We start from the raw sequence: 16,452 nt of genomic DNA on the forward strand, positions 1-16,452 counted from the left end.
ATCTTGGTGAGGCAGAGTTGAGCCTCCCGAAACCATGAGGAGGCTGGAGGCTCGTACCCGGCTTCCTCCTCACACATGGGAGCAGGCTGGGATGGACTCTACCTCTGTGGCCTGGACCCCAGTGGGGGGGAGAAGAGGCTCTGGCGCTGGGGGCAAGAGATCATGACCTCTGACCAGGCCAACTGTGGTTCTTGAGTCCTAAGCAGCTGGGTTTTTTGCCTCCTCTGTGGATGTGTGGAAATACTGCAGGAGATTTCACAGCTCGTGAACTCAGCAATAGATGGCCTCTTACCCCACAACTTTCTAGATCTATTTCTCCCTGTGCGTCACCCCAGAACACAAGGCTTCCATGAATGGGAGAAGACAAACTGGGGTAAATGGTGGGCGTGCAGCCCTCGCCATGGGTCTGCCACTGCTCCGTTTCCCTGTCTAGGCTTCTGTTACTCAGTAGGCCTGTCTTGGTGTTGTACAGAGGCGGCCCTGGGCCATGCACTCACTTCTTGGAGCTGCTGCGAATGCTCACTGAGTAATCAAGGCCTGGCAGGGCCCCAGGAAATAATCATACAGTTGTTGCCCCTATTGTGTACCTGGGGATAATCTACTCTCCAATCTCTTAGACAGTGAACAGCTGCCCACTTCACAGATGAGCAAAATGAGGGTCAGAGGTTAGGAACACGGTATCAAGTGGTATGACTGGGGCTCTACCCGGGCAACCAAGCACCCCCACCCGTGTCAACAGAAGGTCACTGTATTCTTGCTCACAAGGTTTACGCTCCCGAGGGCGGGCCTGGGCCTTCCATTTGTGTGCCTCCAACCCTAAGGTATATCCCAGAAGTGGTGAGTAGTGGTGCAAAGAGCTCTCCGTGGCAAGCTTGGAGTCTAACAAACCTGGACTTTGGCTTCCTCATCTGTAGAATGGGCTTAATATCCACCTCGCCGGTTGTTGAACTGAATGAGATAAGTCCTTGGCACATCGACAAGGGCTCAGAAAACATTCCATGGAAGGGGATAAGAAAGCACTGGGGAGGCTGGATGGGGAATTCCCAACTGTGTCGGGAGCTAAGTTCTGAGCCAGGAGTAGGGAATAGTAGGTAGAGCGTTTGGCCAAGGCCAAGGGTTTCTGTAGGGTATGATGGGAATGTGGCATAAATAAGCCTGAACGTCTTCCTATGGGTAATGAGGCTTGTTTGCTCATGTGCTAAGTATGAGCAAGGCTTTGGGGAGGAGAAAGGACTCTCTCCAGCCTGTTGACATCTGGTGGCCATGCCAGGCTACTGTGAAACTTGGCTCTCTATTTACTGCAGAAATGGGGGGCCCAGACAATCAAGGGTCCCTGGGGGCAAAAATTCACACACCGTCTGCTCTGGGGTCAGGCTGAGGAGGACGAGCAGAGCAGTGACCCCTGGCACTACTCCCTGGAGTGGCTCTTCCTTGGGGGCTGGGCCCAGGCTGGAGTTCAGCATCAAGGGAAGCAGGGGAGCGCGAGGTCATCCCCACTCCACCCCACGGGGGAGGAACCAGAGCACAGTGCCTGTGCCGTCAGACTCGAAGGTACACACTGCCGCTGTCTGGGCTGTGGGACGTGGACAGTCCACTCCACTCCTTTGGATCTCTGCTTCCTCATCTGAAAATGGAGACGGGGAGGTCCCTCCCTCACAGGGCCATTCTAACTCTGAGGAACAAATGAGTTCATGCTGAAAAGAAAAGCTTTTGGAACCGTTCCTGACCTGTTGTTAGTACCGGGAAACATTACAGAGCCAAGCCCCGCTGCGTGGAGGGCAGGCGGCCCCCTCCCCGAGTGGACTCAGCGGGGCCTCAGCAGGGTTAGGAGACATGTGAACAGCCAGGTCTCCAGCCTCAGTGCCCCTGCTCTGCTCCTCACCCCTTGTGGGGTAGACAAGAGCCACAAGAATGCTACCCTCAGACCCAGAGTCCCCTCCAACCCAGTGACACCCCAGGACTGACATGTTCCCAGGGAGGGCTTCCAGTTTACCAGATGGGGGTGAACCATGGCCCCCCTTGTCATCCTTAGCACAGATGTGAAGAGCCCCCTAACTCCTCAGACCCTCTCCCACATCTCACCCCCTAAACTCAGGCCCAAGTCTCTTTTCTTGTACAGATCTCAGCTCAGAAGCCCTTCAAGCATTGTGTATAAGTGTCATTGGTGGGGCCAAAGTGATTTTCTCATGAATAGAACAAAAGGGGTCCATCAATGAAAGGTCAGGGCAACTGAACGAAGACCAAGTACCAGGGACACCCAGGGCCTGGATCTGAATGAGGAGGTCCCTCCATGCAGGCACCTCACGCCCCCTCCCTTCTTACTTGGGTGCTTTTTTCCTTGGAACGTTTCAGCTTTCCTGAGCAGTCAGAGCCCCCCACTCCCCACAGCTCTCGGGTTCCAGGCCTGTGAGGAGCCACCGGGCCACGGGACAAGAGCACCAGGATCTACGGGGAGAGCCCTGGCCTGAGAGGCAGGACGGCTTCCCACGTTCTCACCAACACATGGGGCTGTTTTGGTGATCCAGTCCCCCCATCTCTACCAGAGCCGTCATCCCCATCCTCATCCTCCCACCAGAACTGGGAAAAGCTTTGAAAATGGTCACTCCATCCAAATGATGCTTAGCATTATCCAGAACATAGAAAAATTCTCATCCCTGGGATTCTGAGTCCTACACTTGTAATGTGTGCTGCCCTACACAAGATGTGAGTCCCTACAGTGTGTCTCTCTCCCCTCCTGCTGAGATCTCCTTCCCCTCCGCTGGCTGAATGGACAAATGTCTACATTTCCTTACTGGAAAATGACGTGTGACCCTGTGGATGCAATGCCTCACAAGGGCCCGCTGAGCTCTGACCCACCCGATTATCCGTTAGAAATGGTCACTGAACTGGAAACTCAGATTAGGAGAGAGGGAAGCTGAGGACATTCCATGGAGCCTCTAGAGCAAGATGGGGCAACAAGACGCCTGCCACACTAAAAAGATGTGAGCTGTTCCCTGCCACTCTAGAAACAGAATCAAAAGGGTCTTCTAGCCCCCACACCCAGGCCCCCAAAGAACATGACTGGACCTGACAGGTGTCCGCGTCCCCGACGAAAGGCCTTACCTGTGTGTGCTGGGGCCTGGCTGGGTCAGGAGGTGCTGGTCTGTGGGGCGCGTGGCAGCCGCACTCCTGACCACCTCCACTGGCATCCACGAACCTATTTTTAGGGTTAGATCTGCTGACGCTGACCTTGAGCGCTGCCCAGTCTGGGAAGAGACCCGTGGCATCTGCTTGCAAAGTGATGGGCCAGTGTGACCTGAAACCCTCGACTTTGGGAGCCCTGTCCCTGGAGCTCACACACTTGTCCCTGGCCCAGTGACAGAGGCGGGACACATGGCCGCCCAGAGCGGGGACAGGCAGGGGAATTTCCCAGCTTTGTCTTCTCAAGATGGATGAGGCCAGGTGTCCGTGGGGCCCTGCCCTGGGCTTTGTGCCAGAACAGCTGGAACAGGGGAGGTTTGCCAGCCAATGGAGAGCCTGTGGGAGGGTTGGGAGCACCCAGACTGGAGAAGGGCTCTCCACTCCAGTCTCTTCCCGGAGTTCAGGCAGCCATCTATTGGGGGAGCAGGGAGGTGTGCGGAGGGAAAGGTTGCTGCAGTATGGGGGGCAATCCATGAAACTCAGCAGACAGAGACTCTGTAAACCTGGGTTCATTTACATTGTGTCATTTCATGTGAGACCTCCAGCAAGTGCCCAACCCTTCTGGGCTTCAGTGGAGAAAATAATCACAATGCTGTCCTCTTGTGATTAGGAGGGCTACATGAGATAAAGAAGGGAAAACACTTGGCTAACATTTAAAAATGATATGAGGAGGCCCAAAAATATTTCCAACTCAACAGTCCCTCCCAAGTCTCTCTTCTTGGTGGTGCCTTCTCTTAATCTCCCACCTCTTTGGTTCTGGGCTTCTTTGCCCCAGGGGTTCCCTCCCATGCCCTGCTACTATGATCCCCTTTTTAGTGCTGAGGGCCATAGTCCTGTCAAGGCTCCTCTAATATTCTATTAAAATCTTTCCTGGGCTTCCTACAGTTCCTTCTGATGAATGAGGTCCTAGTCACCTCCTTTCAGACTCTTACTCTAATGTGTGAAGGATCAGGAGGAGGGTGAAGGGGTCACCAGTCTTCTTGTGTTGGGGTCATTAACTGTCCACTGCAACTTTGAACTCAGCAACCCAAAGATCTTCCTCACAATTTGCATGTTTAGTTACTGCCAGTTTTATTTAGGGTGATTATTTCTACCAGTATTTTTCTTTGTGAAACTGCTGAAAGACTTAGCTTTTATTGATTTCTTGGTGCGAAGAATAGTCCCAAGGCCAAGACTCAGGACCCGAGTGTATAACAAGGTCAAAACATCAGGGTCCAAATGTCCTCTCGGTGAAGAGCTGACGCCAGAGCAGTGGGGTCATAGGCTCTTCTGCAAGTAGCCCAGGAACTGAAGGAGTCAGAGACGCTGGAACCGTCAAGAGTTGGAGAATGACTTCTGCCTAGCCAGGAGTTCCAGCCCCTGCCCTAACCCCAGCCAGAGTCAAAGGTGAAGGAGGCAAAGGGGGCCTCTGTAGGTGTGTAGGTTCAGCAGCAGACAAAAATCAAGTATCTAAAGATACCTAAGATAGATAGATAAGTGACTGATGAGAGTGGGAGATAATATTTCACACTGTCTAGGAGGGATATTCAAGTGAATAAAGGCAAGAAAAGAATCAGGTGGGATGTTGGATTATCACCTGCATAGAGTAGACCCTACATGTAGTTGATCAGAATACTGACGACCCTCTCCCCCACACCTCATATGCCCCCAGTCCTCCACATATTCAAGTATGCCCAAAGTGAGTGACAAGACTGGGGAAGGGTGGAAAACTGCATCAGTAATTATGAGGAATTGTAGGAAGTCCTGGGAAGATTTTATTAGAAAAGAGTGGTGGTGGCGTCAGGAGACATCTGGCCTGTCTTCTAGCAGCTGAAGGGCTGACCTGTGGTGGGAACAATAACATTTTCTTTTCTTTTTAAGATTTATTTATTCGAGAGAGGGAGAGGGAGAGAGTGGAGTTGGGGAGAAACAGACTCTCCATTGAGCAGGGAGCCTGATGCGGGGCTTGATCCCAGGACCCTGAGATCATGACTTGAGCCAAAGGCAGAGATTTAACCCACTGAGCCACCCAGGTGCCCCCGTTTAAAAATATATATATATTTTATTTGAGAAGGAGAGCATGAGCACGAGTAGGGGGAGGAGCAGAGGCAGAGGGAGAAGGAAGGAGAAAGAATCTCTAGCAGATTCCACACAGAGCCTGGGGCTCAATCTCAAGACCCTGAGATCATGACCTGAGTCAAAATCAGGAGTCAGAGGCTTAACTGAATGAGCCACCCAGGCACCCCTACAATAGTCCTTTCTTCGCAACTCTAAGGGCAGAACTCGGGCACTGGGTAGTTCCCCCAAGTGTTTTTATGTGGACTCAGCAAACACACCATTCTGCTGGGATGGGAGCAAGCCAGGTAACCATCGGCTGGACCTGGTGATGTCTCCACCGACTCCAACTGCCAGGGTTAGTCCCCCAGGATTCTGTGCAACAGCAAGTTGCAACGGTAAAGTAAGCAGAGTATGATCCTGTAGAAACAGCTGTTATGTTCCTTGCAGCTTCTTGGAATTTACATTTGACACAGGTTTCTCCCTACCACCACTTCTCTGACCCATGTTCTTTTCATTAACAAACTTCTCTTCCCCAGAAGCTCCCATACTTTCTCCACTTTCAGATACAGGTAAACACTGCTCTTTGCCCCAACTTCTCTGGATCAGAATCTCACCTGGGTCCAGTGACAAGGTGTGACTCCCCAAGTCAAAGATGTCCACGTCCCAATCCCTGGGACCTGTGAATATGTCACGTTACAAGGCAGAGGGGAGTTAAAGTTGCAGATGAAATGAAGGTTGCTAATCACTGACCATAAACTAGGGAGGGTGTTCTGGATCATTCAGGTGAGTCCCGTGTTATCACAAAGGTTCTTAGAAGTGGAAAGAGGCAGCAGGGGAGACCCGCATAGTGCAGTGTATGAAGGATTCAACTCCCCATTCTGGTTTTGAAGATGGAGCCACAGCCAAGTAGGAAAATGCAAGGAAACGGATTCTCCCCTAGAACCTGCAGAAGGAAGGCTGTTCTGCCAACACCTTGACTTTAGCCCAGTGAGGCCCACGTCACGTTTCTGACCTACAGAACTGAAAGGTAATACATGTGTTATTTTAAGCCGCTAAGTTTGAGGGAATTTGTTACAGCAGCAATAGGAAATCGATACGTGAGATTTGACTCATTAAAGGGCTTTCCTGAGTCCAAAAGACCCAGAGGCTCCTAGTGCTCTTTGGATGCCTGAGTTTATGTAGACACTAAACCCAGCTTGAGCCCAGGGAAGAGGGCTCCCACCCAGAGAGGGCCGAGGGCGCCTCTCCATAGCAGATGTGTGTAGTCTGATGACTGCAAGTCCTCTGCTCTCCCAGAGGTCTCTTTTCTCTCATATTAAACGAAGCAAAACAACCCACCCAATGTCATTGTGTATGGCAGAGAGGACCAGAGCGCAAAGCAGGAGACAACTCCACAGACTTCTGTCCCCGTCCCTGCCCTGTCCACAAGGCTCCTTTCAGTAGGTGCTACCACAGATTTCCTTCTTGTCCATTTTTGGTCTCTCACCTACCCCTCTCAAGCTGCGTGTTCAAGAGGCTCCAGATTCCTCTTCCCTTCCGACTGTGCAGAGTGGGTGCTCCTTCTCTGTCTCAGCCTCCCATGCAGGCTGGGCCTAGGGCCTCCCTCTCTCACCAAAAAGCCTCCCCAAGGCATTTTTCCTGGCTGTGTCATCGATCCAAAGGGGGAATTTTTTTTACTCCCCTAGACAGTAATATCCATAGATCCTGGAACAGGAGATCCTGCCCTGAGCTTGTTTTTTAGAGGTTTCTGCATATCACAAACGTACAATCATCGAGACACTGCTACATACCTGTTAGAATGGCTAAAGACAAACAGAAAACAATACCAAACTCTGGTAAGAATGTTGGCGGGTGCTGGAACTGTTGTGTGTCTTGGTCACAGTGATGGTTATACAACTAAATGTCCTTGTCCGTGAAACCAGGAGGAGTGAATTTTGCTATATGTAAATTTTTTTCTTGGGGTTTTTGTTTATTTGTTTTTGTGGGGTTTTTTTTAAGATTTTATTTATTTATTTGACAGAGAGAGATCACAAGCAGGCAGAGAGGCAGGCAGATGGAGAGGGGGAAGCAGGCTCCCTGCTGAGCAGAGAGCCCGATGTGGGGCTCGATCCCAGGACCCTGAGATCATGACCTGAGCCGAAGGCAGAGGATTAACCCACTGAGCCACCCAGGCGCCCTTGCTATATGTAAATTTAGAAATAAAATGGATACATGGTTGGGGCGCCTGGGAGGTTCAGTCTGTTGATCATCTTCCTTCAGCTTAGGTAATGATCTTGGGTCCTGGGATGGAGCCAGAGTCAGGCTCCCGCCTCAGGGAGTCAGCCTCCCTCCTCTTCCTCTGCCCCTCCCTGCACCCACTCATGTGCGTACATTCTCTCTCTGTCTCTGTCTCTGTCTCAAATAAATAAATAAATAAAATCTTTAAAAAAGTAAAAGGAAACATGGGTGCTTTTTCCACTTGGGATCTGGCTTTCAGCACTGGCCGAGTGTTATGAGAAGCTCTACTCCCTTTTGTGGTTAACACCGTTCTTGCTCTGGGTCAGAACAAAAGGTAACTGAGTCTGAATTCCATACATGTTGGTGGGTTGTGTTGCTGCTCACCTTGGAGTATAAACAGGATCTGAGCTGCAGTAAGAGAGAAGATGGCTTAGTCTGCTTACCCAATGGTCCACCCAGTACAAAAAGCCAGTGGTGGTGAGTGCCCGTGGTGTCTCTGTGCTCTGCTTCGGGGTTCTGGAGGGCATCCAGAATCAGTGTGATATTCACAACTGTTTCACAGCAGCTAAAGAAGAGGTTGGTGTATTAAGCAATTCTGAGTATTCTTTTAGGTATACGTAGGTAGGCCTAGATGTAAGAAGTGTGAAGCATAATGCCAATTCTTTACATCAACTACTAGAATTATCAAGGATTTTCTTTTATTTTTCTTTTTTTTTTAAATGATTTTATCTCTAACAATAGTTTGGAAGACCTTTCGAAGAAGTCAGTGAAGACTTTCAGGTTCATTTAGACGATTTTGATTTAAAACCTTGATATTCAGTAATTATGTATTCTCTTTTATTTTTAATAGAAACTTTGAATGTTTCAGAAAAAGAACTCTTTTGGAGATATACATGGAAGCAATTTTAGTTTGTTATTGTTTTCACTTACTTTACATTTTGATAAAAATATTTGCATTTGGGGACGCCTGGGTGGCTCAGTTGGTTAAGCAGCTGCCTTCGTCTCAGGTCATGATCCCAGCGTCCTGGGATCGAGTACCACATCGGGCTCCTTGCTCATCAGGGAGCCTGCTTCTCCCTCTGCCTCTGCCTGCCATTCTGTCTGCCTGTGCTTGCTCTCTCTCCCTCTCTCTCTCTCTGACAAATAAATAAATAAAATCTTTAAAAAAAAATATTTGCATTTGTTCACTTTGAATTTGATCACATTTTATTTTTGATCTTTCATATCGGCGTAGCCCAACAGAAATATAATGCAAGCCATGTATGCAATTCAAAATTTCCTAGTAGACACATTAAAGAGTAAAAAGAAACAGGTGAGCTTAATTTTAAAGATTTTTATTTATTTATTTATTTATTTGACAGAGAGAGATTACAAGTAGGCAGAGAGGCAGTCAGAGAGAGGAGGAAGCAGACTCCCTGCCGAGCAGAGAGCCGGATGTGGGGCTTGATCCCAGGACCCTGGGATCATGACCTGAGCTGAAGGCAGAGGCCTTAACCCACTGAGCCACCCAGGCGCCCCGTGAGCTTAATTTTAATAAAATATTTTCTTTAAGTGACTATACCCCACATATTATCATTTCAACACATAATCAATATGAAAAATCATTGAGATATTTGACATTCTTTTTTCCATACAAAGTCTTCGAAATCTGTATTTTACGTTGACAGCCCACCTCTATTTGGACTGGCCATATTTTGAGTGCTCACTAGCCCCATGGGGCTGATGGCTTGCATGCCAGACAGCCCAGGTCTAGATCCCTGAGGATGTAGGGGTGGGAATATGGAATGGGGACTTCCATTTGTCCTTCGCCCTGGCCTGGCCTACCTCCTTCCCATTAGATGACCACAGACCTTTCCCCCTCTGAGCATGAGCTGTCCCCAGTTCTTGAAGCCTGTGGTGTGGGTGCCCTAGAGGTCTCTGTGGCTTGCCCAGAGTTTGCTGGCAGCTGGCTGTGCCACATGTGTTGTGAAGCTGTCACTCATGACTCTGATAGCCAACTGATTCGAGGATGTTGTGTTTGGAGAGAAGGTCTAAGGGCCGAGGATGTTTCTCTGAAATCAACACCTCTGTTTATCTCCCTGGCTATCAAAACACTGGGAGGGCCGGCTGCCAGCCTCCTGCTGGGGGGCTCTGGAGTCCTTAAGACCCAGGGCAGGGGCTGTGGGCAGTCATTCCACAAACTCCTCCCTTTCCCAGGAGGCTAAATGCCATTTGCGCCCTGCTCGAGTCTGTCGGTGACCTTGGCAAATGGGTCTCTATTAGTACCTCTGTCTTCATGTCAGGACTGTTCATTTCACAGATAGATGGCAGTTTCCTCTTCATGGCCTGTTAGTGCATCAAAGTGACATTGATGAGGCTTGACAGTGTAGTTACTCATGTGTGGGAGGCAGGACAGCAGAAGAGGGAAGGGCATGTGCTTCCAAAACAAAAGGACTTGGGTTCAAATCTTGCCCCTGCCACTTAGCACTGAGTTGGTGCAAAGCCCCTGACTTCTCTGAGCCTGTGCACTGGAAATCATAACAGGACCTTACCTATAGGGTTATTGTACAGATTAAATAAGGTAATGCATGTAAATCTGTTGGCTTGGAAGAAGCAACCAGTCCATACTAGTCATGGCTATTCCTTTTCTCCTTCTCCTTCAATTCTGGTTAATTGTGCTAGTGCTCACTGGACGGATGAAGAAGTCCTTAAAAGGATTAAATTAACAAACTGTTGGGAGCCAAAATCTTCCTGTGGATTTAGTAGAGATTGACTGCCATGACACCATACTCTGCATCCAGACTTGGTTCTAGAAGCAAGTGGCAGAACAGGGAGGCTGGAAATTGGGCCCTGCCTGGGGTGAATTCACTGTACATTAGAGAAGCAGAGCTCCCAGTGAAAAATGGCAGCTCAGTGAGTGAGGGCTGTGATGGGGTGCACAAGGGCCAAAGCTGCCCAGAAGAGCCGGGAGACTCAGTAAAAACGCTCAGAGAAGACCCACTGTGGCACTGGGGAAAGAAGGCTAGATGGCAGGGTCATGTGATCATATGCTGGTCATCGGTGAACCTCGCAGGCACTCAATAAATACTTGTTGCCCTGAGAGTTATATTACCTCATACTGTCATGGACATTTTTGTTCAATGACAGGCATTAGCCAACCCATAATAGTTTGGTCATGACAGGTCCCTTGAGCTAATCCCATCGGCCGGAGTGAGCTCAGTTTTAAGGAAGGGATTGACTTTGACACCTTGTGTACCCTGATCAGTTGGGGGTCCAACAAAGGACAGAATTCATCAGGGACGGTTTACATGAAGAGATGTAGATGACGGGATCACATGCTGAGTATGAGCAGGGTTAAGGGACCAAATGAGTGAAGCTGAAGCACCTCGGAAGCCCCAGAACACAGAGGAGTTCCACCCGGCGGACGAGGACAGCCCTCTCAGGAGCAAGAGAGCAGGGAGGCGGAAGGAATCTGGGTCCATCCATGACCTCTTGAGGCCAAGTCCCCTTGCCTTTCTGGAATGCCCGCCTGCCTCTGGACAGCGATGTGAGAGAGAAATAAACAACCATCCACTGAAGCTATCGCATCTGGGAGTGTATGTTGCCGTAACCTTACCCTAATGCATTCGAAGGCTGGTGTGGTTGCCCTAAGGGAGTGAGGGAGTGAGTGTTAGCAGATGAGAGCACCTCTGAACGAAGGACCTGGCAGCCATGTTTACGTAAAGGAGCTTGGATTTTGTTCTGGCAAGGATGCTCCCGTGATCTAATTTGCATTTTTCAGAACATTTTGACTGGTATGTGGGGAATGGAAAGGAACAAAACATGAACCAGTGAGGGGCTCTTCTGGTTGTTCAGGCACGAGATGCCCATGGTTTGTTCAAAGATGGCGGGGGCGGTGTGTGAGAAAGGAGTCAGACTCTGGATGTGTTTTGTTTCTTTTTTTTTTTAAGATTTTTTATTTATTTATTTGACAGAGATCACAAGTAGGCAGAGAGGCAGGCAGAGGGCAGGGGGAAGCAGGCTCCCCACTGAGCAGAGAGCCCGATGCAGGGCCTGATCCCAGGATCCTGGGATCACGACCTGAGCTGAAGGCAGAGGCTTTAACCCACCGAGCCACCCAGGCACCCCTCTGGATGTGTTTTGATGGCAGATGATAAAGGATCACCTCATAACCTTGACTTTAAGGGGTTTGCGTGTTCAGGAATAAATGAATTATATAACGTGTTTAACACAGGCCCTAGCATGTAACTAGTATTGTTGTTGTTTCTATAACGGCTTTCTGACCCTGAAGATGTCACTTATCCAGCACAAGGTGCTGATAGATTGAGCAAGGAAAGAAGTTCATGTTTTACAAGCAACTGACTCCTTTGATGTCTGTGCACATGGTCTCAGACTGTCTCTGAGGTCGTCTTGAGGAGAGAGCACAGCCCAGACCCAGAAAGAGCCTCGTCACCGCAGGGAGTCTGAAAATTCACTCGCTCTGCCCATCCCCATACAGCAGCTACTGCGTGCTAGGCAGTGTTCTAGAAACTGAGGGAAAAGTGACAACAAGGTATATTATGTCCCTGCCCTCGTGTTCCTGTTTTTTTTTTCCCTGGGAGGAATAAGGAAAGTGAGGCACCTTTATTTTTTATTAGCTCATCTCATCTCCTCCACAGGCCCTACTGTGAATTCAGGACACTTCATTTACTAAATAATGATATCTCAAGACTCTTCCCAGTTAAAAGCTCAAGCCCGCAAAATTCTCTCTTCCTCAACATGGATTATGGCTGTACCTCAGGGTTTACCCCAAGAGGCAAGGTGGGAGAGGGGTCTGGTTGGCGTGGGACTCCTTGAGCCTGGCTGCTGCTGATGTTACACAAAATGATTTCCTTCCAGATGCCTAAGTGGGTAAAGAGTAAAGCGCCCCACTTTTTACTTTGTCCCTGAGACACTGTCTTACACCATGCAGGTCACCATCTGTACGTCTCTGCACCAGCTCGCCTTCCTCAGCCTTCTTCAACCATCCACTTGCTTCCTTTCTTACCAGAACATCCTCTGGGCCTCCTCCTCTGGGATTTGGCCTTCCTTTCCCATTTCCCTGGGGCCCTACTGACAAAACAACTTCCAGGTAGGGTTGCCTGATGTACAAGTAAATTTTTAACATTAAGTATGTTCTCTGCAATATTTAGGACATATTTACACTAAAAAATTGTTGGTTATCTGAAATTCAAATCTAACTGGTGTCCTATATTTTCTCTGGTACTTCTACTTCTAGGGAACTTGGCTATGACAGATATCAATGAAAAACACAGCCCTATAATTTCAAAATATTATGCCCCAAATAAGGCTTAGCTACTGCTGGCCTCTTGGCTGGGCAGAATTAGAGGGGCTTCAGAAAGAAAGCTTCCCTCTACCTCCTCCCTGGCATAGGCTGTTCCTTGTCCCTTAGAGGAATTCATTGTGTGTGAAGTATGTATGTATGAGAACAGGGGGCAGAGGGATGGTGAAGGAGCCACCTTTGGCTTCCTACTCCCTGAGCCCCAATCTCACCAGGCAGGCCTCTCTGGGATGTGGGTAGCCCCATCCTGCTGGCAAAGTGATTGCTTACCTAGGATTTTTATGAGGACATTTTTATTGAGCTGTAATTGAAAAGAAGCAAAATTCCAAGACATTCCAGATTTTTCTCATAAGCCTCCTTCAGAAATGTGTGTGTGCATGTGCTTGTGTGTGTGTGTGAGTGTGTGTGTGTGTGAAAACTCATAGACTATGGCCAGACCACATCAGAGTTTTTGTTGAAAAAAATGAGGACGTGTGTGCATGCGTGTGTGTGTGTGTATGTGTGTGTGTGACATTTAATCTTTCTCTCTTTTTCTCTAAATTAAGGATCAGAATAAAGATGAGCCGGGAGTCCGAAGAGCCTGTAAAACCCTTTTCATTAAGCAAATATTCTACTGTTTGGAGAATTGGGATTTTATGTAAGAGGGCTGCATTTGTCATTACAGCCTAATATCCTAATGTAAGTTTACAACCGTATTTAAGAAACCTGTAATAGAATGCAGAACCTGTTATGTAGGTAAAAATGCTTGGCTAAAGTTTATAAATCATACACATTTATTTTAAAGAATGCAAAAGTAAATCCAGATGATGGCATTCTAGAAACAGGCTGGGTGTGACTACCACATTGTGCTCCATTGCTGTTCTGAAAACTGCAGGAAAAGACTGCAGGAAAAGACTCTGTGTCTCTCAGGGTCTGTGTGACCAGCCCTCTCATCCTCCCTGTTCAGGAAGGATGGAGACGCTGATCTTCTTTCCCAGCTCCCCTGGAAGAAAAGAAACTCAAGCTTTTGTTGAGCACCTACTATGTACTAGGTGCTGGTTTTCATGCTCACACAGACCTGTGTGATGCTGTTATCCACCCCATTTTCAAACTTGAGGAATGTGAGGTGCAGAGGAGTCAGCTACCTGCTCAGGATCGGGACAGAGTCTGAGGGAAAACCCAAGTCTGAGTATATCCAAGGCTCCTGTCCTTCCCGTCACTCCCTTTCTGTCCCAAGCAGCTCAGCATGGTGGTAGGAGTGATATATGTCACAGTCTCTGAGGCTAGACACATGGCTACTTCTCAGGAGGGACAAAGCTGGATTGGGAGTGAGGTAGGTCAGGCCAGGCACCTCTGTGCAGTGGTCCTTTCTGGGACAGTCCTGAATCCACTGACCCATTGTCTTGTCCAAAGGATTCATTCTTGCCAGGCCGTGCCTGTGACCTGATTAAAGTTCATGAAATGAACAGATGAGATTCTTTCAGACCAAAAGATAGATTCAGAATCAAGTGACCTCAGAGATTCATTGAAAGAACACACTTGAAAACAAGGATCTCCTGGAGAATGGGAATGTCCCCCAGCCTACACCATGACTCTGGTGACCAGGTAAACACAAGGTCTGACCAAGTGGAGGCTGGGCCTCATCCCATGGCTCCGGCTTTCAGTGGCCTTGACTTTGCCTCCCTTGGCTTCTGATATTCTTGCCTCTACCAGCTGACTCCCTCTGCTTCTCTACTTTGTGACTCCACTGCCTTATGGCTCCTGCTTCCTGGCTTCCCTCAGGGTAGCTCCTCACCCATCCTGGTACCGCCTCCCACTCAAACTCTCCAGAAGAGAGGACCTCATTGGGTCAGCAGTTTTGTTCAGGAAAGAGCAGCCATCAGTGGCAGCCTCCCACATTAGACCACCCCAAGGACTTCTGGCTCCTTGTGGGTCAGGAGATTTAACGGTTAAGGCCAAGTTTGGCTGCAAGTAACAGAGACTTTGAAAATAGTGGCTTCAACAGGATAAACATTTCTTTCTTTTGTAGAGGAAATGGGGAGGCAGAGGTAGTCCATGACTAGCCAAGACTTTTCCCATGTCAGGCAGCACGGTGAAGAAGAGAAATCAAAAGGCACTCCCCTTCCTCCTTCAAAGAGACTTACCGGGAGTTCCACACATTAATTCCACTTATATCTTATTGGTCAAGATGTAGTCACATGGCCACACTTACCGGCAAGAGAGGATGGGAGATGTTCTATGTTAGCTGGGTACATTGTCAGCTAAAGAACCTCATAACTGAGGTTCTTTACCAAAAGGGGAGGCTTTTATGAGCAAGTAGAAGTCGATGCCCAGGTGCCCATCCTGATGCAACCATCTGTGGCTAGGACAGCAGAGCCATATGGTAGAGAGCGTGTGATATCAGAAATACGTGAGCGAGGAATGCATACCAGTCCTGGTCTGAAGGGGGCCTTGCCTGGATAGTACAGAGGGCATATCTTTATCTGTGATGTGTGCTCTAAAAGGAACTAGAAGCATCCCCTTGTCTCTCCCTTAAGTTTCCCCTTAGTAGTCCTGTCAGTTCATCATTCCAGTAAAACCTTCCTCAGCACCCCTTTTAAAGCATGCCCATGATCCTTGGAAAATCAACCTGTACTCAATTATTTGTGGATTTTCTCAGGTCAGCTTAAGCCATAACCTTCATCCCCAGTGACTGCTGAAATCAGCATGGCCCTAGCAGTCAGCAGTGCTGAGCCAGAGTCCTGGGAGGCTTGATACCTCATCTTTTGGGGTCCCAGTAGTGGGTCCCAGGAGCCCCATTTTAGGCCTAGAGGGTATAGGAGGCAAAGCCTGAATACCTGTACAGGGATGTGAAAAGGGAAGGGTTTTGAGGAAGGGAGGACAAAGAGATGGGCTGTTGAAAGGCTCTGAAGTGGCAGCTGGGGTATAGGAAATCTCAGAGGTGGGAAATTCTAGCCGCTCCCCAGGAGAGAGGACAAGGCTGACCAGCCATCAAATGGCTCAGGAAGCATGGATAAGGATATTAATGCAAAAGTCTGGGGGACAAGCTGGGAAGAGCAGAGTGAGCTGAGGAAAGTGAGAGTGCTGGAAGCTGGGAGCTGTCAAGATGGCCTTTGGGTAGATATTTCCCTTTGAGTTTCCCTCAAACCAGGTTTTCCCAAGGCCCCAGTGGCTGCAGACCCCATACTGTATGCTGCCCTCCCCAACCCCTGTAAGGGAGGAAATGGAGGCGGCAGCGGTCAAGACCAAGCTGGGAGCTGGAGGCCAGCAGATCCACAGAGGTCCCTGGTGGCCAGGAAGTCTTGGGCTGCTCAGTGGGCGTCTGTTGGCCTGGAAGGTCAACTGGTTGGAGCTTAGAACAGAAAGAGGTGTGGCGAGGGGGTGCTCCCTTTCTGGCAGCCTCTCCACCCTGCCCACCTCAGGGCTCTTGCCATCAGTATCCCCCTGGAGCCCCCAACTATCTTCCAATCTTGAGTGGGGCTCTGAGCAGATATAAGCCAGGGCCTGTTGTCCTCCATGTTCCTCTGTCACTGTGGGAGCTCGCCTTCCTGCACTCTGCTGCCAGTGGAGTGGGTGGATGTGGTTGCTCTGTCCTTCCCTCATATACCCATTCCTCCAGAGGCTAATTGGGTGTTTAAAAACCAGGGCTTTTTGTCGGAGCTGGCTTGCTGCTATGCTGGTTATGGATTCTTATGTAATAAAGAACCCCAAAATGTAGTCCTTATATCACATTATTTTAT

General features: G+C 49.0%; 1 protein-coding gene across 1 annotated transcript in view; it reads right to left on the minus strand.

Annotated features, from left to right (window-relative positions):
• LOC111145446 (dual specificity phosphatase and pro isomerase domain containing 1) overlaps positions 1-3,266 on the minus strand; it is a 36,073-nt gene extending 32,807 nt beyond the window's left edge. Inside the window, exon 1 of the mRNA XM_022500335.1 lies at positions 3,103-3,266. Within this exon, the coding sequence (XP_022356043.1) occupies positions 3,103-3,266 (164 nt within the window). The remainder of the gene's footprint in view (positions 1-3,102) is intronic.
• Positions 3,267-16,452: the final 13,186 nt, after the last annotated feature.

Source organism: Enhydra lutris, unplaced genomic scaffold (genome assembly GCF_002288905.1).
Source record: "Enhydra lutris kenyoni isolate GAN:26980312 unplaced genomic scaffold, ASM228890v2 scaffoldscaffold12, whole genome shotgun sequence".
Taxonomy (NCBI): Eukaryota; Metazoa; Chordata; class Mammalia; order Carnivora; family Mustelidae; genus Enhydra; species Enhydra lutris.